Source organism: Pseudomyrmex gracilis, unplaced genomic scaffold (genome assembly GCF_002006095.1).
Source record: "Pseudomyrmex gracilis isolate BER0280 unplaced genomic scaffold, ASM200609v1 scaffold_155, whole genome shotgun sequence".
Lineage (NCBI taxonomy): Eukaryota > Metazoa > Arthropoda > Insecta > Hymenoptera > Formicidae > Pseudomyrmex > Pseudomyrmex gracilis.
Window position 1 is genome coordinate 137,891 of NW_018020739.1, and position 24,984 is coordinate 162,874.

The 24,984-nt window shown below is 33.0% G+C and overlaps 5 protein-coding genes across 9 annotated transcripts; 4 read left to right on the forward strand and 1 right to left on the reverse strand.

The window, feature by feature from the left end:
• The first annotated feature begins 28 nt into the window (after window positions 1-28).
• On the forward strand, window positions 29-2,364 carry LOC109857349 (dual specificity protein phosphatase 19). Its single transcript, XM_020433538.1, has one exon. The coding sequence runs from the start codon at window positions 181-183 to the stop codon at window positions 781-783; it is 603 nt and encodes a 200-aa protein (XP_020289127.1). The 5' UTR covers window positions 29-180; the 3' UTR covers window positions 784-2,364.
• Window positions 2,365-3,344: 980 nt separating this feature from the next.
• Window positions 3,345-11,024, reverse strand: LOC109857345 (vigilin). 3 transcript variants are annotated; one of them, XM_020433532.1, is made up of 23 exons: window positions 11,006-11,024; window positions 10,810-10,878; window positions 9,557-9,759; window positions 9,209-9,424; window positions 8,871-9,077; window positions 8,559-8,774; window positions 8,292-8,475; window positions 7,864-8,178; window positions 7,660-7,769; window positions 7,408-7,564; window positions 7,150-7,325; window positions 6,912-7,043; window positions 6,682-6,828; window positions 6,416-6,574; window positions 6,196-6,330; window positions 5,886-6,104; window positions 5,656-5,791; window positions 5,415-5,560; window positions 5,191-5,319; window positions 4,989-5,099; window positions 4,640-4,837; window positions 4,294-4,512; window positions 3,345-4,204 (listed from the first exon to the last, which is right to left on the reverse strand). In XM_020433532.1, the coding sequence occupies exons 3-23, from the start codon at window positions 9,716-9,718 to the stop codon at window positions 3,959-3,961; spliced, it is 3,720 nt and encodes a 1,239-aa protein (XP_020289121.1). In that variant the 5' UTR covers window positions 9,719-9,759; window positions 10,810-10,878; window positions 11,006-11,024; the 3' UTR covers window positions 3,345-3,958. The 3 variants fall into 3 exon arrangements, with proteins under 3 accessions (XP_020289121.1, XP_020289119.1, XP_020289122.1); XM_020433530.1 differs by lacking the exon at window positions 11,006-11,024 and having other exon boundaries at window positions 10,810-10,999; XM_020433533.1 differs by lacking the exons at window positions 10,810-10,878; window positions 11,006-11,024 and adding an exon at window positions 10,438-10,456.
• A 531-nt stretch (window positions 11,025-11,555) lies between these two features.
• Window positions 11,556-14,209, forward strand: LOC109857348 (ras-related protein Rab-38-like). The gene is made up of 7 exons (XM_020433537.1): window positions 11,556-11,632; window positions 11,901-12,419; window positions 12,960-12,992; window positions 13,317-13,413; window positions 13,560-13,616; window positions 13,718-13,959; window positions 14,076-14,209. Exons 2-7 carry the CDS (start codon window positions 12,281-12,283, stop codon window positions 14,198-14,200), a joined length of 693 nt encoding a protein of 230 aa, XP_020289126.1. The 5' UTR covers window positions 11,556-11,632; window positions 11,901-12,280; the 3' UTR covers window positions 14,201-14,209.
• A 69-nt stretch (window positions 14,210-14,278) lies between these two features.
• Window positions 14,279-18,701, forward strand: LOC109857346 (sphingomyelin synthase-related 1-like). 2 transcript variants are annotated; one of them, XM_020433534.1, is made up of 7 exons: window positions 14,279-14,365; window positions 14,803-14,976; window positions 15,334-15,614; window positions 15,684-16,012; window positions 16,087-16,230; window positions 16,316-16,470; window positions 16,551-18,701. In XM_020433534.1, the coding sequence occupies exons 2-7, from the start codon at window positions 14,865-14,867 to the stop codon at window positions 16,949-16,951; spliced, it is 1,422 nt and encodes a 473-aa protein (XP_020289123.1). In that variant the 5' UTR covers window positions 14,279-14,365; window positions 14,803-14,864; the 3' UTR covers window positions 16,952-18,701. The 2 variants fall into 2 exon arrangements, with proteins under 2 accessions (XP_020289123.1, XP_020289124.1); XM_020433535.1 differs by lacking the exon at window positions 14,279-14,365 and having other exon boundaries at window positions 14,885-14,976; window positions 15,287-15,614.
• A 1,640-nt stretch (window positions 18,702-20,341) lies between these two features.
• LOC109857326 (calcium release-activated calcium channel protein 1-like) lies at window positions 20,342-24,819 on the forward strand. Of its 2 annotated transcripts, none has more exons than XM_020433509.1 (3): window positions 20,342-20,639; window positions 21,126-21,934; window positions 22,626-24,819. In XM_020433509.1, exons 2-3 carry the CDS (start codon window positions 21,347-21,349, stop codon window positions 23,115-23,117), a joined length of 1,080 nt encoding a protein of 359 aa, XP_020289098.1. In that variant the 5' UTR covers window positions 20,342-20,639; window positions 21,126-21,346; the 3' UTR covers window positions 23,118-24,819. The 2 variants fall into 2 exon arrangements, with proteins under 2 accessions (XP_020289098.1, XP_020289099.1); XM_020433510.1 differs by lacking the exon at window positions 20,342-20,639 and adding an exon at window positions 20,647-20,984.
• Window positions 24,820-24,984: the final 165 nt, after the last annotated feature.

Sequence of the window (24,984 nt, forward strand, 5' to 3'; positions counted from 1 at the left end):
GTTTTATACAAAATTGTTACGTTGTGTGCAAAAATAGTTAAAAAGTGATATTTTATTTTATCACATATATTATATATAATAGCATAAAATATAATATAAATATGTTCCTTCTACAGAAAATCTCGTACCTATTTGATATACTTTAAACATATTCGAAAACTAATTATTAAACTTTGCACAATGAATTTGCAAGATTTTATTGTGAAAAAGAAGGCGTTATTAAAATCATGCAAAACAGTGATAACGGATACACTTGGCAATAAGTGCGAAATCGAATGTGGTCAAATAAGAAACCTGGGAAAAACCTTGCCATTCGTAGTAGACGAAAATCCTGATTTGCAGGTTGCTAATGTAGCACCGGGATTGTATCTCAGTTCTCAGGATCCAGTGGTTTGCAATGACATATTAAAGAAATACGAAATAAAGCATATTTTAAGCATAGGTGTTAACGTGTCTGAAAAATTTGACAATATTCAATATCACACCTGCGACTTGTTGGACCTACCAGAATCGAATTTACTCGCGTCATTAAAGAATTGCATTATGATTATACACGCGAATCGTAAAGAAAATATTCTTGTGCATTGCAATGCTGGCGTTTCTCGGTCTCCTGCAATCGTGATCGCTTATTTGATGATTGTTACAAAATTGTCGTACGACGAGGCTTATGATAAAGTAAAGGCGGCAAGAAGTTGTATTAGACCTAATGATGGATTCGTGAAACAGTTGCGCAGTATTGAGAATACAACTTTTATTGATACAGCAGAGTTCCACATAACTTAAGTCACATCAATTTGACTCACTGAAAGCAATGTCGTTTATTCAAAAAAAAAAAAACCAAGTTGGATCAAGAGATTGCAGTATGTTGAACTCTGTTGTAAAAACCTCGTAACATTTTAGTACATTATACTCAAGTTTAAAAAAAAAAATACGCTCTCTTTCTTAAATATGATAATAGTGTGTACATACATACACTCTCTTATAGAAACCGTAATATCACTAAAAATGTATTTTTAACTTATCTTTTGTATGTGTGTCTCTAATGTATATAAATAATTATTGTTAAAAAAAGAGCAACCTTCTATTATGTTTAATGTCGGTCTGAAGCTAGTTCTCATTTTCCCAAGCTTGGCGAGCACTATAATATAAATTCAGTAAAAACTGAATGTCCAGCGAGAAAGGTCTGAAAGTTTTGTTTAACATTGAGAAGGATAGGAAAAAATAATACATACATGAGAAATTAATAAATAGATCTATGAATGTAATATATTGTTGTTACAATAGAATCCATGTGTTATAACATTATTTACTTATGTATACAGAGAATATTTTGTTTCATATACATGCATATATGTATATATATATATGTATATGTATATATATATACATATATATGCACATATATATTTTATATATATATATAATAACTCATTAAAAAAGTATATTCATGCATAGCATCTATATCAAATTCTTAGCCAAAACCAAGTATATTAAAATTTACTACTCCTGGCTTTCTTATATTTACCATGTATTGGAGATGACATATAGGTCGCTAAGTAGGTTTATAAAAATTACTGTAAATCTAAAAAATATATAAGTGAATATTTGTATACATGATAATTCTATTATTTTTCATTCATAAGATAGAGTGTATCTCATTATACTCGTAGTATTTCTTATTCATTTCTTTTTCCTTCCTCCCTCCCTCTCTCTTTCTCTATCACACACACACACACACATCTACTCATTCTCTCTCACACACACATAACATACATGTATAGAATCAGTATTCATATATAAATGTTTACATGTATACACGCGCATCACATACACACATGTATACATATATACAGATTTTTTGTAAGTGAACAATAAGGCCAAAGAGAACCAAACACAGATCTTAATAATGCGCAAAAAAATTAATATTAATACAATTTACTTAAGGAGAAAAAAGTGCAAATGGTCAAATAGATAGTTCAAAATATAACGCGCGTAAAAAATAAAGAGATCTCCGGTATTTTACTCTGTAGAGCAATCACAAATTATGTTGTTCACAATTTATTTATCTCTTGTTTTATACGTGCATCATCTCGACTGGATCAAATACATAAAAGTATTCTTCGTTAAAGATTTGGAGTTTATTCCAATTAAAAATTGTGAAAAGAAATTTATTCGTAATAACTAAATATATTTCACGTTTTTATACGAATAAATAAACTTTGAATGTTCAGAATATAATTTTCTTTTTTTGCACACCTAAGATTTATGTTCGATTTTCTCTTATTTTTCATTCACAATGTTTTAGAATTATCAGATAAATCTCGATAGATATAGATTCTTCGACCAGTTTAAAATATAATTTGTTTAATTAACGAAAGAAAATTTGATTTTTTCTTTTTTTTTTAGACATTTCGTATAAATACAACACACGCACACAGAGAGAGTATTTATATTTCTATATGTATAATCTACTATATTTTTTCACACATTCTTTCAACAATTGAAATGAGCTGTCTTGAAGAAAATAGACAAGGCACTTGAACTGAATATCTTTTCTTAGCTAGTTGACTTCATAAATAGTAGAATACAATGATTTGGACATCAAACGATGCACGAAATAGTAAAGTAGAATTAATAAATAAAACCGGCTATTGAAAGGAATTTGTATGTCGCGTTCTTACTTTTTAGAACATCGAGATTAGATTCAGACACTGTCTGCAGCAATGATGATTTTTTTTTACGTACATCTCTATGAGTCTTTAATGGCTTACGCGATCAAGGTTTTCTAAATAATTCCTTGAAGATGCACAATAATGTTTGTAAAGACTAAAAATAGTGTAAATCTCGATTGCACACCTGTGGTTAAGATAATATCTGTCATTGATAAATTTGCGTTTTCATGAATCGATTTCTCGTATACGTCGTACATATCAATTGAAATGTCAGAGACCAGAAGTGTGAATTAGTGTACGTAGTAACTAATTAATATAACAAAAAGAATAAAGAGTGTGAATTTTCAAGGGACAAAATTTTCTTTAGAAAACTACGTTTTGTTCACGTTTGTTTTTCTTCTGTTTTTGATTTTGATGAAGACTTTATAATAAAAGTTTCAACAATGTGTGTGTCATGATGTACAATTAGATTATTACTTCCCTCTCAAGTGACACAACGCAACGAGAAAATGCGATATGTACAAAAAAACCTATAAATAAATTAACAAATTATTATGCTAAGACCAATAAAAACTGCAAATGATCAGTTGCAGTTTATGCGCAGTATGTAGCATTACTTGTGAAAAGTAATATGATACAATGTACAAATTGGTCAGATTCTGCAGAAAGAAATTTAATTTAATATTTACGGATAGATTTTGTTTTTGCCATAGAGAATTTCTTTTACAATACAGAGACACAATTAATGTGTTTTACACAAACAATCCTCGCGGAACTCGGAAGTTTTTTTTTTTTTTTCTGCAGAATGCTGATCCGATTATTTCCCACAAAGCTACTACAGTCTTAAGTACAATATATCTGTATCTGAAAAGCATCTCTTTAGAAACGAGATTAACGGATAGTTAAACGGTGCGCTGTGTGCGCATTGTCTACGTAAACTGAACGACGTGACTCAAGAGCAATATGCATTACAGTTACAGATACATAGAACATCCATATCGTGAATTATAATAATAACATTGCGAACGAGATGTGTGTGTGTATTAAACCATTGTCAGAATCCAATAGAATGGCCAGGTCTCTCATATGCAGCAACGTCAGTAATGGAATAAGGACCCATCCACACCAGTGCGTGCGTGTGCGTGTGTCTGTGTGTACATGCGCGCGCGCGTGTGTATTGTATGTAGCGTCGTTTGATACCGGTTTATATAATTGTTTGTAGAGATAAGAGTTACCTAATCATTTTTACATGTTCCATCACTTTTTCCCGAAGAAAATTTATAGGTTTAACGCTTAATTCCCCAAGGACCATCCGGATTAGTAACGGGTACGTGGGAATAGCCAGCGAACTGAGGAAATTCTTCCACGCTGGCTGTGTTCGGTGCGGTTTGAGGCTGCTGCTGTTGTTGTTCCCACGGTCCTCCCTTCACGATAAAGCCAGTATCGTTCTCATTGCCACCGGCACTGTTACTGTCATCGCGTTGAGGTGAACGCAAACTATCGCGATATTCGTTCTCTATTACATCTTGCATCTGCAACGTCATATAAATATCATGTTTGTGCTGTTCATGTTAAAACCATTGCTTCTACTTATACAAATATTTTGACACATTATACTTACATATTCCTCTTCTAGATTCAACAAGCGATCCTTTGCATCAGCTACGTTATCCTCTGCTCCGATAATCGTTACGATATTCGGATCAGCGTCAGTTTTCCTCGGGAACTTGATGTCGACTTTAAATTCGTCCATTATTTTGCGGATGTTTCTACCTTTCGCGCCGATTAAACGCGAATGTACAGCAGCGTTTATATGCACTTCCTCTTTCGTCAAACCGTTCTAAAGTAGAAAAAAAAGAAAAAACACATATATGTACAGGAGAAAGTAATAAAAAATATTCTAATAAATGTAATAATACCACACATTTATAGAATACTTTTGTACGTCATGTAAAGTTTTTACTTACTAATTCGTTAACAATTTTCATAATATCGTCCCGTGCGCTATACGCATTCTGTTCATATCCTGTAATTGTGATAATATGTTCCTCGGGATCGCCCTTACGCGGAAAATTAATTTGTACATCGTGATCGCTACGTATTTTACTAATTACAGCTCCTTTTCGCCCAATTATTTTCGGATGATACTCAGGATCAACTTCAAGCTATCAAACACACGTTCAATATATTTTGTTTTACATAAACTATTTTATGAATTTAACAATTTTATTTCATATAACAATACAAAACACAATCGCTCTTTTCTCTCGTTATAACTATATTTAACTTGGAATATTAATTATATGATAAATTTACCTTCAGCTCAAAGGATTTTAACGCTCGGTCCTCCCGTTCAGCCTTCAACGTTTCACATTTTTCAAGGATAGCTTCCTTGGCACTTTGAACACACGACGGCGTTCCAGAAATCTGAAAGTCAAGCCAAAAACTGCATAAAACAAACAACCAAAAAATATATACATATAAGAGCCACAAATAATCCTTTTCCTGATTTACGTACTTTGATATAATCTAGTTTTTCCTCGGCAGGTGAGAGCATGATGTGTACATCATATGTATTCATTAATTCCCGTACATCTTTACCTTTCTGTCCAATAATGGAACGATGGAAATCAAATGGTACGTCTACCTAACGTGAGAATAAGAAAAACAATACTTTTATCTCAAAGATTTTTGATTTTATAAATTTTATATAAAATGTTTGGCATAAAAATATGAACTAACTTGAATTGTAATAGGCACGAGATCGAGTAAAGCTTGCTTAGCGGCAAGAACGTTGTCTGGTTGTCCGGTAATGCGAATTATATCGCAAGCTGAAACAGTCTCCACAGCTTCTCCATTTTCGCCGTTCACTTGCATTTTTTGTTCATCTGTCAACAATGTCACAAAACAATGACATCAACATCCTTGTATTGAATTGAGGGTACGCAAAAGAGAAATCGAGAACAAAAATCGATGTACTAACCGTATACGTCGCGATCAGGAAATTTGATTTGCACATCATATTCGGCTGTTATACTTTGCACTTTGCGACCTTTCGCACCCATTACGGTGCGATGGTGTTTTTGAGGTATCACGCATTCTATCGTCACCATAGATTCCTAGAATCGGAAAGATAGCGATAAAGTTTTTAACGTCGTAACAATATTATACGTGTTTGGTTTTTTTCGCATTTCATTCATTATTCGCACTTACCAGTTCTTGAACAATTTCTCGCATTCGTTGTTTCGCAGCTTCTATGCATTCGTGCGAGCCCTTCAGGATAACGCGATCGCTGTCATTACCCGCTCGAGGGAACGAAATTTGCACACCTCCACATTCGTCAGCGATTTTATGTAGCACACCACCTCTTCGCGCCACAAAATGTCGATGATGCTTTGAATCAATGCGAATTTCGCCTTCAATTATGTTATCCTAAAAGCACATCAAGAGGAAATTTCGTTCATTAACTAACTACTACACATTCAATTATCTACATTGCATATAAAAAGATCCATCTTTGTACAATTTCCTTAATCGTGGCCTCCAATTCAGCTTTAGCTTTCTCAACCGCTTCCTTCTTGCCCATAATCGTAATCACTTCTTTGTCTTGATCGTCTTCTGTCGGAAATACAATACGTGCACCTGTTGATTCTCTTATCTATAACAAACAAAAAAATAGATAGACATCATATACTTGTAAATATCTGATGATTAACATTCACAATATATCGTGGATTCACTACCTTCTTGATGTTGGCACCATTTTTCCCAATGAGGAATTTGTGATGTTGAACTTTGGCACGCACCTCGGCTGAATAACTGGACAATTGCTTTTCATTGCTTAATTCTAACAGTTGTGCTTTCGCTTTCTCTACATCATCTTTTGGACCTCTGATGCTGACCTATATACATATATATATATATATATATATAAATTGCAATATAACCGATCGATAGAAAGTTCGATTGCAATCGTAGATCTTTCCATGTCTTTTTTTCGTATTTTTACCTTATCACTTTTACTTTCAGCTGTAGGAAACTTGATCGTAACACCTCCGCAATCTTCCATGATAGAATGTATTAGTTTACCTCCAGTACCAATGAGAGAGTTGTAAAACTTGGGTGGAATAGTGATCTCCTCGGTAACGATATTAGCCTGGAGAAAGTATTTATATATATGTATAGATATTTTACATATCTACTAAACTTTTATTGCCATATGTATGTATCAACAATTACCAATTCATTTTGAATCTTCTGTATCATTTCTTTAGCTTTTTCTACATTTTCTTTCTTCCCGGTGATGGTTATAACATCGCTTTTTTCACCTTCAGCAGGCAAATCAATTTTTGTTTGTGTTTCTTCTCTGATCTACATCATAATATTCACACAAATGTATATTGCATATAAAATGTATATGTAATAGATATATGCAAACACACATATGAAGTATACACAAATAAATCTTGATGCAAACCTTGCGTATATTGACACCGCCTTTTCCAATAACAAACTTATGAAATTGCTTAAAAATTGGTACTTCCAATACATAATTGCTTTCGTTCAATTCTTTCACCAGTTTCATTAGATGCTTATGGCACTTATCAACATCCTCTTTGGGTCCTCTTATCTTCACTATATCTCCTTTTTCACCTTAAATTACAAAGATTTATTTAATACATACTAAAAACTGCAACACATTAAAATAAACAAAATAAGTTTATATATTGCTTACCTGGTCCAGGTATAGTAATTTGTACTTGATTGAATTTATCTCTAATTTCTTTGATATTATCTCCTTTATTACCAATTATGTTGCGATAATATCTGTGATCTATAATCACGTCCTTTTCCTTTTCGTTCTCGAGTTTCTTTACCATTTCTACAAGTTCCTGCATTATGTTCATAAAAAAAATGTAAACATTAATATTTTTCTATCTATGTATTTAAAGACTACTGTCGTTTAAGAATAATGTAAATCACGTACAGTTTGAGCTTTCAGTACACCAGCAAGGTTGCCTTCAATACGAATAACGTTATTTCCATCATTTTCAGAGATACTAATCACGACTCCAGTTCCTTCTTTTACACGATTCACTTGAATAATAAAAAAAAAAAGTTATTCTTATGATTTTCTATAGTCTGAGACCCAAAATGATACTAAAAGATATGAAATAAGTCATTAACTTACCGTTGCAACCATTTTTTCCAATGATATGCTTGTAAAATCTTGGATCAACATTCAATTCTGTAAAAGTGAGCTTAGCTATGAGATCGTTAGCCATCATTTGTAGTTCATTCTGCGCTTTCTCTACTTCCTCAGGTGGACCTTCTATTTTAATCTTGTCCTCTTTCCCCGTAAATTCTACGTTCACTTTCGGCATTTCTTGAGTAATTTTCTTGATATTTACACCCTTGCGTCCAATGATGTATTTATGTATCCAAACCGGAGCTTCTACCACGGCAGTACGAACACTGTTTGCCTTTTCATACACTTTGTTAAGTGCTGTATAAAACATACACATATATGTAAATAAATACATATAAGAATAAACCTAACTTTTCCTATAAACAAATATTTAATTTTTTATTAAACAATATTTAAACATTGTATTTTACCCTGTCCAAGCTTTTCTTGAGGTCCTCTAAGAGTTATAGTACCAGTTGCCGAATCAGAAGCGGGCATTTCTACACTCACTCCAGTTGTCTGTAATATCTCTGCTATGGTACTACCACGAGGTCCAATTACATATTTGTGTTGGGACTTGGGAACCTCAACGGACACCGTGGTACATCTTTTTTCCTAGATTAAAATTTTATGTATCATATATGCCGATATTATAAAATCGAAAAAATTATGTAAAAACTGTATTTTTATTAATCTACCATGTCCTTGTAGATACTCTCGATCTTTTGCTTAGCAGCTAAGACTCCTTCCTTCTCACCAGCTATAGTTATCTCATCTTGCTGTACCGATGCGGGAGGAATATTAATGCGAGCACCAGTTTCGGCCATCATAGCATTGAGATTTTCGTTATGTGCACCATATATGAATGGATGGTATATTTTTGGCACACTTATCCTCTCAAACGCTTTTCGAGACTGTAATATTTATGATAAAACATCACTGGCATCTCAAATTACAAATAGAAATAGAAATGATACAGATTTATTGACTTAATTTCGCTCAAGAATTACCTGTTCATCAGAGATAACTCTAATTTCATGTTCAGCTTTTTCTATGCCTTCTTTTGTCCCAGTAATTGTTATTATGTCTGACTGGTCCTGCATACCAGGAACGTTAATCTTTGTAGCAGTTTTCTGCTCTAGATCCTTTAGTCTCTGTCCCTGCTTTCCAAGAATCCAACGATGATGATCTTTAGGTATGCTAATCTGTTTGCTTGCCTATAAAAGCCAATTCATATTTTAGAATGCGAATCAAGTAAAAAAAATAATAACATACGAAAAATATTCCATATCAGAAAAAAATAAGCAAGATACGTGAAATTACAAACTTTTTAAATTTACATGTATACCTGAGTTTGAAATGTTGTTAAAATACGTCGTTTTGCTTCCAAAACCTGATTTTGCTTTCCAGTTATAAGAAACGTTAAAGACTGGTCCTTGGATGATGCAATTTCAATAATAGTGTTTGTTTCTTTCATAATAGTTTTACAAGTACGAATCGATTCACGTTCGCCAAATTTATCACTGTGATCGAATTTTCGCTCCTCTCCTGGTACGCGGAACATCTATACAAAATAAAAAAGTAAAATATTGTTTTGGCAAATGACAGCCTCAAAAGTTCCGTCTCAACTAATTCTGTTTCTTTGATTAAAAAACTTCTATAATAAGTTTATAATTTTTTCTGAACTTTTTTTTACCTGTGTAATAGTTATGCGTCCAAGTTGTAAACTGTTGTTTATAGAAAATATGTTTAACTGTCCTGAGTTGGAACTGGATGATTCAGGTAGGACAGGAAATGTTTCATCATAAGTAGGTGGCTCATAGGCCAATCCTTCTTCCATTACTGACTGCTGCTGCATTTTGGGATTGTCCTGTTTCGTGCCAAGTCTTTACAGTAGCACTATAATATAAATGAAGGAAGTATCTTATCTGGTTATTATATTAATAACAATGATAAAAAACATCTACTCTTTCTTTCTTTCTCTTTCTTTTTCTCTCACTTTCTTTCTCTAATAGCAATACAATATTAATGCTATACAAAAGTATGTAAAGCAAATACATGAACAAATGCAATTTTTGGGATTATTAAATAATAATAATATTTATCCTATAAGTTTTGAAGACTTTGCGGCACAAATATGATCAAAATATAAAATATTACAAAAATAATTTACATACATACACACACATACACTTATCTATATTTTAGAGCATTAAAAATGATTTTTAAAAAACACTTTGTACATGTAAGAATTATGTTATATAAGAAAACGAAAATTGAAAATTATACACAAATTATAAAACATTTAACTTTAGATTTTATTAAAGTTTTTATCTTTACAAAAAATATTACATCTTTCTAAATTTTTGTTCGTAATAAAATCATAATAATAAATTTTAACAAAATACAAAAAAGATAAATTCTTTTTTCTTAACAATATATACATGAATTTTTTTTAATATCTTTGCAATTTCACAACTTTAGTCATTTTTGTGCGATTTATTTTTGGTCACAAAGGAAATCATCAGCTTTGGAGCTTTTGTAACTGAGAATTGTAAAAGTTGAATAAAAATTTACTAATGAACCGCAAGGAACAAATGCGCGTTACGTGCACAAGCATGTTAATGACTAGTGGCTAAAATAATGTCCACCATATGGAATGGAGTTTTAACTTGACACGTCACGAGCTAACCTCTACTCGACGAGAGGTAACATCTGTACATCGTGATATCGAAAAAACAATGAGAAAAAAGAAAAAAGATAAAAAAAAAAAAAAAAAGGAGTGACCGCTCATTGAAATTCGACACAGGCACGTAAAGTAAAGATAGCGGGGTCAGCGAAAAACGGAATAACAATTAAACGTTTACGAGAGACCCGGAGAAGGATAGCACACTTCTTTGACACGGATACCTAGGAGAGATGTCAGGACAGTTAGAAATCGCTACTTACTCTACCGTAATAAATAAATCCGGCCAAGTAATAAACGTGTATTACGTAGCCAGTTTAACGGTGATTTGCCTGAAACATTATAACGTCGGTTACGAGAAATAAGCGTAATGTAACTCGTTGAGACACGAAAGCTAATTAAATTAACGAGGAACATAAGCGATCAAGTCCGTTACTTAAAACTCACGACCATCCTTACCGGTGACACAAAGTGAAATGAGACGACGGCCTTTGGACGGCCGTAAGTTACCATAATCTAAAAGAGAATACGACAGAGGCGTAAGGTCGGATCCGCAACGCTCGTCTGGTTTGCGAAATGTCCGGAATTGTCGAATCGCAATTGGTCGGTTCTGAAAATTCCTTGGTCATTTTTCGACAAGAACGCTTGCTTGCGCGACAACGCCTGTGCGCGGCGCTCCCGTGCTTCTTTCGCGCTGAAGATCGCACGCGAGCGTCGACCAGTCGCGATTTTGAAATCAAAGAATTGTCCAATCTCCGTGACACGCTCCCATGCGATCCAGATTCCAGAAGGAAATAGGGATATAAGTTGATTCGCCGAGAACTGACCAACGCGGTTCAACATTGTGGACACGGCCGCGATCTAAAACTACTACTTGTCCAACGACTGCGTGCGCATAAGAAAGAACCATCGCTTTGTATCTTGCTATTTGCGATTGGCCTGTTTTCATATCTGTTGCAGATCCAAAAGTACATGTGTAGTCACAGGTGTACGTTGCTTGTAATTTTCGCGCAAGATCCTCCTTGCCAAAGAGCGGGAAAACTTGAAAAGTGCCCCCGCGACTATAAAACTCTGACAACTTAAGAAGTAAGAAACTCCGCTGTACAGACACTTCAAATATTTTACAAAAAAAAAAAAAAAAATACTTTAATAATATTTATTAATAATATTTTCGACCGATACGAGTTGAATTGCTCATCTCCTGATCGGTCAATTTGGCAAATCGACCAATCACATTGCTTGATTTACCGAAGTTAGTCGCTCCGAGAGCGATTCAACTCGTACCGGTATATATATATATATATATATATATATATATACACGCAGAATTATCAGAGATATTTAATTATCGTAGACAAGCAAATCAAAAGAGCGGTCGCAAAATATTACGTACCGAAAAAAATGTGTGAAGAGACTTTAGCTTATCATATAAAAAAGACAAGAGCGATACGTTATGAAAAAAGCGCGACATTAAAATAAAAACGTACACATGAAGAAAAAAAAAGTGTGTGCTTACAGTGACAATGTAATATGTCTTAGAGAGATTGGCTAATCACAGATAAGAAAACACGCTGTCAAGAGTAGGGGAAGAACAGTGGCCATCGACCTAGGGTCACTCCGTCTTCTTAACGTCTTTTTTAGTTTATCACGTTTATATCGCCGGCGAGAGAGAGAGACTTTGCTGGTTTGCAAAGTATTTGCACATGTTGTAAAGTGAGTAGTAAAATCGCGCCGATGCCACACAACACCGCAAATCGAACGTCGACGATTATGAGTTCGCGAAGATTTAGGAGAGACTCGGATATCATTTTATCCAACGTCAGTCACAAGGAACATCTTTTCAAATTTCTCATTATTGGCGATTATGGCGTCGGTAAGTCTCGTGCAGTCGGCGTCGTTTTAATTAATTGAATTGATTCTTAAAACTGACCTCGCCTAACATAATAGCACGCGTTAACGCGCGATCAGAGACAGACGCGATCAATCAATCATTTTTTTGCTTTTCTACGAGAACAAATTACCGATTGGCGATTCTCAGCGTTTGTTTCCAGTCACGCGCGTGAACGCGTTGTTTTGTGCGCGAGAATACCTCATAATTCGGTCGATTAGCTTTTGTTGGAAAATGACAAAAAAACAACCGATTCAAAATATTAAATTTGCAAAATGATTGACAAGAACGTCAAATCGCTCTTTTTGAAAACGAATTAAGTAGATTGAAATGTTCACGTCGGTATAAAATGACACTATATAGTTCAAATCGGAAAATCATTCTCAAAAAAATGTTTATAAAGAAGAAAATTTTTTATAACCGCAAAAGTGTTAAAAATATTCACATTTATAAGCGCTTTATATATTTTCTGTTCTCCTTCTCTTTGTGTGTACACATATCGCATGAAATATTTTTGTTTTTCAGGTAAAACTGCGTTGGTCAGAAGGTACACAGAAGGTAATTAGAGAATTTTTCTCCGTCTCACAACAATCGTAAATTATTTTGCGAAAATATTCTCTGTCACTGGTTTTCACACTTGTGTGAGTATTTAATATAAATTTCAACCGTGTGGAAGAAGTAAAAGAATTTAAACAAAAAAAAAAGTCAAATGACAATCGCATCGCGTAAAGGCGTACGACGTATTTTACAACGGAGGAGTGTGACATAAGCCGATTTGTCCGCTTTGAATATGTATTTACACACGTCACATCGTCAGTTCTGCAGCTGTCACTAATCCGAAAAAGATCCCCTGGCGTCAGCAAACATTCTTATCTTTTTTAGGAAAGTTCTCCTCGAATTACAAGATTACTATAGGCGCCGATTTTGCGACAAAAACGCTTGATTGGGATCCGCACACTAAAGTTAACTTGCAGCTATGGTAATATGAATATATATGTATTTTTTTTACTCAAAACTTTAATGTTCTCAAGAGTTTTCTATTATTATTAAATATACCTCAAATATATCTCCACAAATGTTTGAAGATTTTTATTAAAAGAGTTAATGAACTTTGAACACTTTCAGGGATATTGCCGGCCACGAGAGATTCGGATACATGACAAGAGTTTATTATAAATATGCGTAAATATGACGTTTTATACATACAATACATTGTTTTAAATAATTAAATATTTTTTTATTCATCGATCCATCGACTGGTTTCTTGATGTAATTCGCATTAGGGTAGCGGCAGCTCTCGTGTTCGATATTTCACGCACGGCGACCTTCCAGTCGATGAAGAAGTGGTTGAACGACCTCCGAGAGAAGGTTACGCTTCCGGACGGTTCGAATATTCCGGTCGTGCTGCTGGCAAACAAATGCGATATATCGGTCGCCGTAATAAACGAACAGATCTTCAAGTTTTGCAAGGAAAATAAGATAGACGCTTGGTACGCGACTTCAGCGAAGAACAATACCAATGTCGGTGAGCAAACGCATCCGTTTGTAAAATTTTATATTAAAATTGTTTGTCCGCAAATTTTGAAACAGATAATTTTACGATAATTGAGTATTTTGACACTGTACAAAAAATTTTTTCAGATGCGGCAATGCGCTACTTGGTGGAGAAAGTATTGAGCGCAAAGATCGAGAATGACTTACGCGACTCGATTCGACTGCAACGCGAGACTTCGTTGAGATATGAAAAATTTGGATGTTGCAAATAGAGAATAATTAATTGTTCTAAAAAAAAAACTAAAAATGATGATTGTTTACTCCAACGTTTCCTCACCTCAAATCTTTGTGCTTATTCGACGAGTTTTTGCGTAAAACGAAAAAACCCAACAGAAAAAAAAAATAAGTATCGCTCCGAGAACCGTCAGTTGTTAAAGGTGTGTTCTCGCTTATGTTGCTAACATTGTTTCACACGCGTGAAACAAAAATCGTGTAAGAGGAAGACCAATGAATATAAAGTTATCATTTCCCTCAAGAAACTTATCAATAGCGACTTATTGGAAGTTATTGAAAAGTGGTTGTGTAACATGGACTCGAACCAAAGTACGTAGCTCGTGTACCCACCGAAGTGGATGCGATGGAATGGCATCTCTTTGTTTTTCTAATTGAAAGATCGGTTTACGGCTGCGGTCAACGTAACGCTAGAAACGCTTCGAAGCAACATTCTGTCTTTGTCAACGTTCAACGAAAGAATAAAAATAGAACGATGCTTCGCAGCATTTGTAGCGCTGCGTTTGTATAAATACTGAAAAGCTATAGTTCACGTCACATGTGTTATAAATTTGCAGTAATGACAGTTAATTTTGAAACACAGCTACAGATGTTTGTGCTCCTACTGCCTTGACAAATGACATCTTACACAAATACTGCCGACGTATGATTGTTAACTTTGATAAAAACAACAATTGTAGTATGGTAATAATTACGAACGCACGGAGATGGTCTCATAGAAGTTTTACGACGATTTCGGCACACGGTCATTTTTCAGGTTGGATATGTTATTCTTATCGAGGTTAAATTTGCATCGCTCTTCGTAGTTTTTATCTAAATTTATACAAAGTGTATATACATTATATTGTGTGACATTGTCACACAAGATATCTCTTTCTACTTTGTTTTATTTGTGGAGTCTGTTCTTATTTTTATTTATTTAATGATTTTGTTGTTCTTTGAAAGGAAAATAATGTTGATTATAATATGAGTAGTTTATCTATTTACCGCACTAGTTTGCTATTACGTGTAAAATATGCTTTTTGTTAAAAAGCGATATATTTTAAATTTCTTTTTTTTGTTTACAGGATAAATTATACTTTCAATAACAGCATGCCTTTAAAAAACATTTTAGAATGGACATGCTCTGATGTGCAAACATGGCTCATAGAAAATGGTCACGAAGAATATGCAGATTTATTTTTCTTTCATGAAATTGATGGAAAAGTGCTTTTAACGTTAAAGGAAGAAGATCTCAAAGCTAACATTCTAAACATAAAAAAACTTGGTGCTATAAAAAAATTATATCTTTCCATAAAACAGTTGCAGAGAGATAACATTGCTGTTTTGTTTGACTTGGGATATGTGGATTTATTTTCATCGCCAAATTTTTATAGTCATCAAAGTAAACATGAGGTACAATTGAAATAATCTCAAGTAATTTAGTTGACATCAAAATAATTTAATATTTTTTTATTTTTTTAGATGCCTAGTACTGGTACAAATAATGAAACATCTATAGAACACGAGTTTTATTCAGCTTCTATATCAGAAGATGGGCATGCTTCTCATTTACCACCTGAAATTTGGAAGGGATTGATTAGCCTCGCATATTTGTTTATTGTCACGTGGATTACTGCCTTTGTGATGGTTATTGTTCACGATAGAGTACCTGATATGAAGAAGTATCCTCCATTGCCGGACATATTTTTAGATAATGTACCTCATATTCCCTGGGCATTTGATATGTGTGAAGTAACTGGAACTTTGCTTTTTGCTATATGGATAGTTGTGCTTATATTTCACAAATATAGGTAATATATATAAACTTAACAATTTATTATACTGTGTGTGAATAGTTTGATAATTAAATAATTTATTGTGACAGATTTATTTTGCTACGGAGATTTTTTGCACTATCAGGTACGGTCTTCCTGCTAAGATGTGTTACAATGCTTATTACTTCATTATCGGTACCAGGTGCACATTTGCAATGTCAACCACGAAAAGTTCCAGACGAAGACTGGTCAAGGTAACATATTAATTAGTAACATATGACATAGTACATCTTTTTCACTGCATACACATTTGTACGTATGTAAATTTTTCTCATATAGTTCCGCATATGTCGAGCTATATAATAAAATAGCAATGGCTTATGTTATCTGGCGAGGTGCTGGCATGTCCATTCAAGGTGTCAGAACTTGCGGAGATTATATGTTTAGCGGGCATACGGTAGCACTAACAATGCTTAATTTCTTCATTACAGAATGTAAGTAATACTTGTTAATATTTTGTTTGGCAAGGAGGCAAATTAATTTACACAATATGGAATATCTTTCTTTGTTACAGATACTCCAAGACATTTATATTTTTTACATACATTCACATGGATGCTTAATATGTTTGGTATTTTTTTCATCCTGGCAGCGCACGAACATTATTCTATCGACGTTTTCGTGGCGTTTTATATAACTTCGCGATTATTTCTTTATTATCACACATTAGCTAATAATCAAGCTCTGATGCAGCGCGATTCCATCAGAACTAGAATCTGGTTTCCGTTATTTAGTTTTTTTGAGTCGTCTGTCGATGGTATCGTTCCTAATGAATTTGAATCGCCGTCTTTGATACTTTGCAATTTAGCAAGTGCAGGAAAAAATATTTGCCACTATGTACAGTATATTGTTTGCTTCCGGAAAACGAAACGTAATGTAAATGGCAGTTTAAACAGCACAAAAAAAGAACACTAACGTCAAACCGGCACATAAAATATTTTTTCATTTTTTGTACATTATACTTTTAAGATACAACATAGGAGAACTTTTTGTTTAATTTTCTGATCGCGTTCAAACAAAATCATGAGGAAAGAAAGAATCAACATATTTTTAAAAATGATCTAATTTCTACATCTCTCTACACAACCACATGTACGTATACACATAAACACACACACACACAGTCGAACTTCTCTATTCTTGTTCTTCATATTCTTGCTCTCTGTATATCCTTGACAAAATTTTCTCTATAATTTTGTCATTCCTTATTGCCACTAATTGTAAGGAGAGCGTAAGAATAGAGAGAACGCTCGACAAGAATAAAGACGTTCTACTATATATATATTTATTATATATAATTTTCTTTTTAAAACAAATAAGAAAATTCTTTTGTACATTACATATATTTATGTGTTAAGTATGTTGACTGTATTTCTAATATTTGGAAATAACATTTGAATGAGACTGTAATATAAATTCTTAATATTTATTTTTCGCAATAATATGATATTAGAGAATATTAAAATATATAATTTATAATATTTGATTATATAAAGTAAAGAAAGTGTCTCTTTCTTTCTCTCTTCTATATAAAATGATCACCCTTCTACTATCATCAGATTTAAACATTACTCTCCTCAGAAGAGATTCCAGAAGAGAACAGATTGTGTGGCACGTATAAAATTTACAATAATTTAATGCGAGTTTACGTAGATTATTTGAACAATCATAAGACTGGTTGTATAGAAAAAAAATTGCAATTTTACAAATCTTAGTTATGATCAATATGGATTTCCAGTAGCACTGTTTCTAGAAATGAGAAATCTCTTCGTTAGTGCGTTCTGAAGGAAATTTCTATGAAGATTTATAATTAATTTGTAAAAATAAAATGTTCTTCTGTGTTATTGTATATTTCAAATTTAGGATTTTAATAATTTTGTACATTTTTTACGCAATGCTCATGAATATGCGTACTTCAGTTTTTCTCTTTACAATGCAAGACAACTGGTATATAAGTATATCATGGACTGATCACGTGTGTCATTGGCATGCCTGCAGCAATGTCAATTTTTTCAGGGATATTGTAAGAAATTTGATAGCAACCAAGGTAACATGATAACGATATTATACACTTTCCTACATATAAATCGTAATCCTCTATACATACATGTACACATAAAAGATACATAACTAAAATAAGAAAATAGTTTAATACCTTAATCTCTTACAAAATGCATTCTGTGTGTTGTTTATTCACCATATTGTAAATTACCATCTTCAATACTGTATTCTCTAACAAACGAAAATATTGTATATTTACCGAGATCACTGAACGAACCAAGCGAACAAATAGAATAAATATTTATCCACGAATACGATAAGATAAATCCTGTGCTTTCATATTGTAAATGTGATAGACGTGAATTGGCATTTTACATTATTAAAATGAAAAATTGCAGTTTGCTTTGAAAAGAGTGATCTGTGGACTCGTCTTATTCAAACACATTTTTTTTTCAGTTTATTTTCAGTAAACTAGACACGTACAGTGCGCGCGCTATGCGCGCATTATTTGTATTTTACGGCAAGTTTTTATTTTTGTAGAAATATTTTTTTAACTTTTATACGTTATAGGAGAAACGCTATTAAAACTAAATAATTTTTATCAATAAGTTTTAAGTTTTCTCAACTCGATTATTAAAGAACAATGCTTTCTCTTTCTACATAATAATATTTGTACATCTGTTATATATGTGTATAATCTCTTTTTATATAATAAAAAATTATTTGTATATATGCGAGATGTGTTAAAGTGTGATGATTATATTTTGTTAAGAAAAAACAAAATATACGTATATAATTTTATATAAACTTGTAGTTATATAGTTTATATATATATATATATATATATATATATATATAATACATATAGAAAATTTAATTCCATAATTCTCGTGCAACGGATACAATCTTGTCTCGTGTTTGTTGCAAGATTTTGTCAGCATTTTGTCACGCAAGAAGCCACGTAACTTTTCTATACATGTGAGGACATACATGCAGAGATTACATAAGTTGTTATTCTTCGATTTTTTCAACAGTTTTATTCACCGATTTATTGAAATATTCTGCATATTATGTGTTGTGTGCGTACATACATGTATACATAAAAAATTATTCTATATAAAAGACTGTTATTACATAACATAGATAAATCTACTGCTAATATAAAGAAATATAGTGAAAGTCTATTTATCTATATATCTTTCTTTGCTAATATAAAGGTTGTAAAAAGGTATTTTAACTTTTAAATTTTTATGTATACATGTATGTACGCACACAACACATAGTATGCAGACTGTCAGTAGGCAAAAAGTATTTAAAATACTGATGATAACTGATTGTCAGTATTTAAAACACAAAGTATTTAAGTGATATATCACGCCATGATATTTATCAAATGTGGTCGTATCAATTTTGCGTGAATTTTAATTAAAACACGGAACGTGATGAGTAATGGCGATGGTTTATAAAAAAAAAGCACACACACACACACACATGTTGTTTATAAGGAATGCTAAAGTTACGTGCAAAAATATTTCGGTTATTAAAAAAATGCGTGCGAGACGAAGAATCGAAAAATCTCTCTTTATCGCTGTCTTATTGAAAAAAAAACTTTGTAAAAAATAAAATTAAAACTTGTAGTTAGCAAATATCTTATCAGGCGAACGCAAATCTCTTGTATATTTTAAAATTAATTTAAAGACACGTGCTTTTATCTTCCTCTAAATCACATTGCTATGCAAACCTGTTGAACGTGATGAGCCATCGAAATATCCTTGCGTTTACAAATAAAGGCGCGAACGTATCAATGGAATTGTTTGACGTTGCTTGAATGTAAAATTAACCGAGACCAAAGGTTATAGCGGCCAGTTACATTCAGCTTCAAGAGCCCGGTATTTCCCTGTCTCGCAAAAAAAAAAATCCAAGTAAGATGAAATGTCTTATATGTATAGTCACACGAACGTTTATATGCCTAATCCCGCGCATTCGCAGCTAACGATTACGCACGGTGAACACACGGTATACAACGAAATGTACGTGGCGCACAAAAGCAATTAATTCCGGCTCTGTCAGAACGCAGACCAGAGTTCATAAATAATAATACCATTATACGTATCGCACCGTATGTTTACGAAGAAGATTCTTAGGAGAGGATTTTCTTCGTCAATATTTCAACGTGCTCGTAAAGCAATTTAGCGATCGCTACGATATTGTGGGTGCTGTAAAAACAAAAGAACAAAAAAATTCCAGCATCGAGTTAAGTTAGAAAAAAATTCGAGATAAGAATCTTGTGAAGATATATTTTATCTTTTACCGTAAACAATACGCGGCGATTGACATTTATCAGTTTCACGTTGAAAAGCATTGTTTGTTCGTCGAAAACATTCTTTTCGCTGTTGATTGCATCAAGTAAAAATAAATATCGTTAGTAAAAAAAAAAAAAAAAAAGAAAATAATTATCATCGCAACATCTAATCACGTCTACTGTTTGGTGTCTCTAAGTGAGACACTGTAATGTGCAGGTTGGGTCGTTATACATTTGTGTTCTATAAGTATACGCGAGAGTCCACATAATCGGTTATTATGTAGCAGGTATGACTTGAAGGTAATTAATATCATACTATTGTTATGATTCAGACGATAACGTCACGATGGTACCTTGACTAGACACAATCCTTCAGTCCAGTCTTCAGTCGGAGCTCAAACGCGCATCGAACACTTGCGGTTTACATACGTATATATTTGCGTGGAGTCTTTTTTTTTTTAAGAGCGCGTGCACGTATACGTAGAAAACGCACGTTTTATCATATGCCGCGTTTGCCGACACTTATTTAAGCACCGTTCCGAGGAAAAATAATGCACTGCGTTGTGTGCATCTTATTGTGCCACGTCGTCTGTCTTATAACATTCTCAGTTATATGACACACACATACGCACATATAATTCCGAGGTACCTATAATAAATCTTGTTTAACAATTGTGTTACGCGCGCGTGTGTTGTGTATGTGTGTGTGTGTGTGTGTGTATCTAGCTGCAATTAATTTATATAAAACGAATGATTACACGACCGCCACACGCGGAAATCTTACAGCAGAACGAGTTAATTGTATACATGATGTAATGCACCTTGACATACCTGCACATTTTGAATATTTTTTGATGAATTAAACTACGCTTGTGATGAACACTCTCTCTCGTGATGAGATTCACGACATGTCTAACGATGAATGAGATGCACGAATTTTTGTGCGAATAAACGTGAAATCTTCTGCGCAAACAGTATAGTCGCACACCGACCGAACTTGGTTCAAGATGAGCGCTCTCGTTGATGACCTGCAACATGAAAATAATCAAGCTGCCGTAGCGCAAGGAAAATTGAACGCCAACACCATGCTCAGCGACATGAGAGACGATTCAAAAGGATGCGTCAAATTCAACAAATCAACGCAAAGCGACTTCTCGCAATTGTCGTGGAAGTTCTCTCACGGTACGCAAAGGCCCAGACCGATGTCCCTCGCGTATTCGCCAACGAAACCGTTTTATCAAATGAGCGAGTCAAGTCTGTCCACGCACAGTTCCAGAAACACGTTGTATCCGATTCAGAGCGAATTGATCCTGTCGCCGAGAAATAGATACAACAATAACCGATACATGTCTCTGGACATGAGACCGCCAAATATACTCCCGTATTCCAATTCGAACAGCCACATCCTAGGCAATGGGATGTCGTACACGTGTTGCTGCACATGTCCGAGTTCACAAAATCCGCCACCGACGCCGTCCTCACACGTTGACCGACAAGACGGACCGGAAAGTCTCTCGTGGAGAAGACTTCACATGAGCAGGGCCAAGTTGAAAGCAACCGCGACCACATCCGAGCTTCTTAGTGGATTTGCAATGGTAAATATTTACATAACTTTTTACGTGTATTTCGTCAACGTTAGATTTTTCAAATTGATTTTGTCAAAATACACTAATTTAACAGCTTGGACTAGAAAAACTAGTAAACAGCCTCTTACTTGTTGTACAATACGAAAAGTAACGTGTTACCACTTGTGCGCGAGAACGTGATTATATTTGCTTATAATTTATACACATTTCTTCATTCATTTATATTCATGATTTATAATTTCTTGAAAATCATTTAAATGGATTTATTTTCCTGGAAATCGAACTCAGAGCGGGTTGTGTATATGATTACACAACGTTTCCTGAAAATAGTTAAATTGACGTCGACGACAATTCTATGTAATCTGTGCGCACATCTATAGTTATATAAAGTAGAAGATATAAAGAGAGAGAGAGAAAGAGAGAGGAAAAGAAACGAAGAGAAAGAGAGAGAGAGATATCACTTTCTTCAATTCGTTTTATGTACTTCTTATTAATAATACCTTTGTAAATATCCGACAGATATAACTTTATACACACGTAGATGTGCACGCTGCACGCGCGCGCGCGCACGCATAAAATCGTTTATAATATTTTTTGTTATAAATAACGTTTATATTTTTTATTAAATTATGTTTATGATAATTTTACTAATTTAAAAATTCCAAATCAATTATTTTTTATCTCTCATCGTTTTTTCTAGGTAGCAATGGTGGAATTGCAAATCAATGAACCGACAGCGGTACCGGAGTGGCTCTTCGTAATGTTCGCAGTCTGCACTACTTTCTTGGTATCAGTGCATATCTTCGCGCTTATGATAAGCACGTATCTCTTACCCAATATCGAAGCCATAAGTAAGCTTCAGGTCTCGCGACTTATAACGGAATCGCCGCACGAGAGAATGCGCGGTTTTATCGAGCTGGCTTGGGCGTTTTCCACAATATTAGGACTGTTTCTTTTTCTGGTAGAAGTGGCCATTCTTTGCTGGGTAAAATTCTGGGATTACTCCTTTACTGCCGCCACTGCCAGCACTGTGATAGTCATTCCCGTGCTCATAGTATTTGTCGCTTTTGCCGTTCACTTTTATCACTCTTTGGTAGTTTACAAATGTGAGAGTGCGGTTTCAGATATGAAGGATTTGGAGAGTATAAAGAGGAACTTGGATAATGTGACGATAGGACAAACCAGCGTTTAAATTTGTCTTACAACTTTTGTGTAACAATAAATAATTAATCTAATTAATCTAAATAAAAGAATACATATATATATATATATATATACACACACATACAAGTGTATAAGTGTGTTTAAACTCTTAGAATATATAAACACATAAGAAACTATAATACCTATGTATTTTCTATCAAAAGCGAATGTAAAAAGTACAAGTTAATACTCAGGTTTAAAGAGCTTTAGTAGTAATGTTGAAATATTTCGCAAGCAACAGTATATTGTTGATAAAAATGGTTTAAAAAAAGAACGCATAAATTTGTTATCAATAATTTTACTATTCCAACCAAACCAAATCGAAATGATTGGGTTTTTATTATATATATAAAAATGTACATAACTGTGTGTGTACACATGCAAGTCAAGAATTGCAACAGTATAAGCAAGTGCTCTTAATGTATTATCTATGTAATATATTCAGTGTTTTTATTTATACCTGTTCCTTGATCATTTTATCATACATATACGTCATATCACTAATATATATATATATATATGTATATATATATATATATAGTACTAGTTTTCTTTTGTCACTTAGTTTGTGGAAAAACCAAAGGGAGCACCCATTTTATATACATTTCTTGAAATTTATATACGGAGCATATTCAGTGCTTTTGTAATATTCTACTGTAATAAATAATAATTCATAAAAAACAATTCATTTTTCAGACTTCAAGATGTGATCAATAAATCATTTCGTTACTTATATGATAAAAAAAAAAAAAATAAAATAAAATGAAACCATACTAATAAATGTATCTCCCATTTTTACCATAAACTAAGTTATTTTATAATACATAATTATTTCAATATAAATGTTTCTTAACTCTTTTTTTTTGTCGTACGAAAACATCAATTAAAGCGTAAAGAAAAGTAAAAAATGTAAACTACTTTTTAATAACAAGTACGTCTTATAAAGTATGTAGTGCGCACACACACTCCACGAGCGTGCACGCACGCGCACGCACACACCTATTATAAAAATCATAAACAATATTCTTTGAGATACGTTCTACATATCATATTCTAAATACATAGGTACATTTCATTCGGTTATTCACTCGATAATCAGAATCTCTTTATAGAGAGATATATAACGAAAATTCCATAATAAATTTTCTCCCTCTCTTATTTCAAGTATTCATATATGTACACGTACATAGTGCATTGGAAACATCTTCAAACTATGTATAACAGAAGTATAAAAACGTTTATATAATATTAAAAAGTCATTTAAATTGTTAAAAAAATCACAAAGTGCAAACTCGCTAATCCGAACTACTATAAACATTTTCTAACAATATATAAATTATAGATAAATATGTATTTAAAATAAATAAAAATTTCACAAACACATCTCTCCGAAATTTTTTTGTGACTGAATAATGGAAGTAATCGAGATGTATTTTCTAATTCTCCTTTTTTCTCTTTGTTTTATTACATAAAAATATTATCTATATAAAATATGTAAAAAAACTGATTTTTTCAAATACATAATGATAATGACGAAGAACAGATTGCTGACGCTATGGACAGGTAGATAAATGAAAAAAAAAAAAAAGTTAAAGCATTAAAGATGACGGTATATATGTTAGTTAATAACGCTTTTTCTTCGTAGAGAATCTCTTTTTGTGATGGAATTAAAATTGTTTAAAGAGTAAGAATTAATTAAAATAAGAATTCTGTACAGATTAAATTAGTTTAAAAGATACGATTACTTTCAAAAATTTGTATAAATGTTTTATACAATCATAATTACTAAATTAATATTTTACACAATTTTATAAAATACGAAATATTATTGTTTTATTTTTCTTAGAGACAACAAT

Bases quoted from the DNA above. Each gene is read 5' to 3' on its own strand.
- LOC109857349 (XM_020433538.1), top strand. From the start codon at position 181: ATGAATTTGCAAGATTTTATTGTGAAAAAGAAGGCGTTATTAAAATCA.
- LOC109857345 (XM_020433532.1), bottom strand. From the start codon at position 9,718: ATGCAGCAGCAGTCAGTAATGGAAGAAGGATTGGCCTATGAGCCACCT. The intron at 6,575-6,681 runs GTAAAAATACGA...ATATGTATATAG, and splicing joins CTGAAAGTAAAAGTGATAAG to GTCAGCATCAGAGGTCCAAA. The intron at 4,513-4,639 runs GTAAGTAAAAAC...TTTCTACTTTAG, and splicing joins TGAAAATTGTTAACGAATTA to AACGGTTTGACGAAAGAGGA.
- LOC109857348 (XM_020433537.1), top strand. From the start codon at position 12,281: ATGCCACACAACACCGCAAATCGAACGTCGACGATTATGAGTTCGCGA. The intron at 12,420-12,959 runs GTAAGTCTCGTG...TTTGTTTTTCAG, and splicing joins TATTGGCGATTATGGCGTCG to GTAAAACTGCGTTGGTCAGA. The intron at 13,960-14,075 runs GTGAGCAAACGC...AAATTTTTTCAG, and splicing joins GAAGAACAATACCAATGTCG to ATGCGGCAATGCGCTACTTG.
- LOC109857346 (XM_020433534.1), top strand. From the start codon at position 14,865: ATGATTGTTAACTTTGATAAAAACAACAATTGTAGTATGGTAATAATT. The intron at 16,231-16,315 runs GTAACATATTAA...TTTCTCATATAG, and splicing joins CCAGACGAAGACTGGTCAAG to TTCCGCATATGTCGAGCTAT. The intron at 16,471-16,550 runs GTAAGTAATACT...TCTTTGTTACAG, and splicing joins TAATTTCTTCATTACAGAAT to ATACTCCAAGACATTTATAT.
- LOC109857326 (XM_020433509.1), top strand. From the start codon at position 21,347: ATGAGCGCTCTCGTTGATGACCTGCAACATGAAAATAATCAAGCTGCC. The intron at 21,935-22,625 runs GTAAATATTTAC...CGTTTTTTCTAG, and splicing joins TTCTTAGTGGATTTGCAATG to GTAGCAATGGTGGAATTGCA.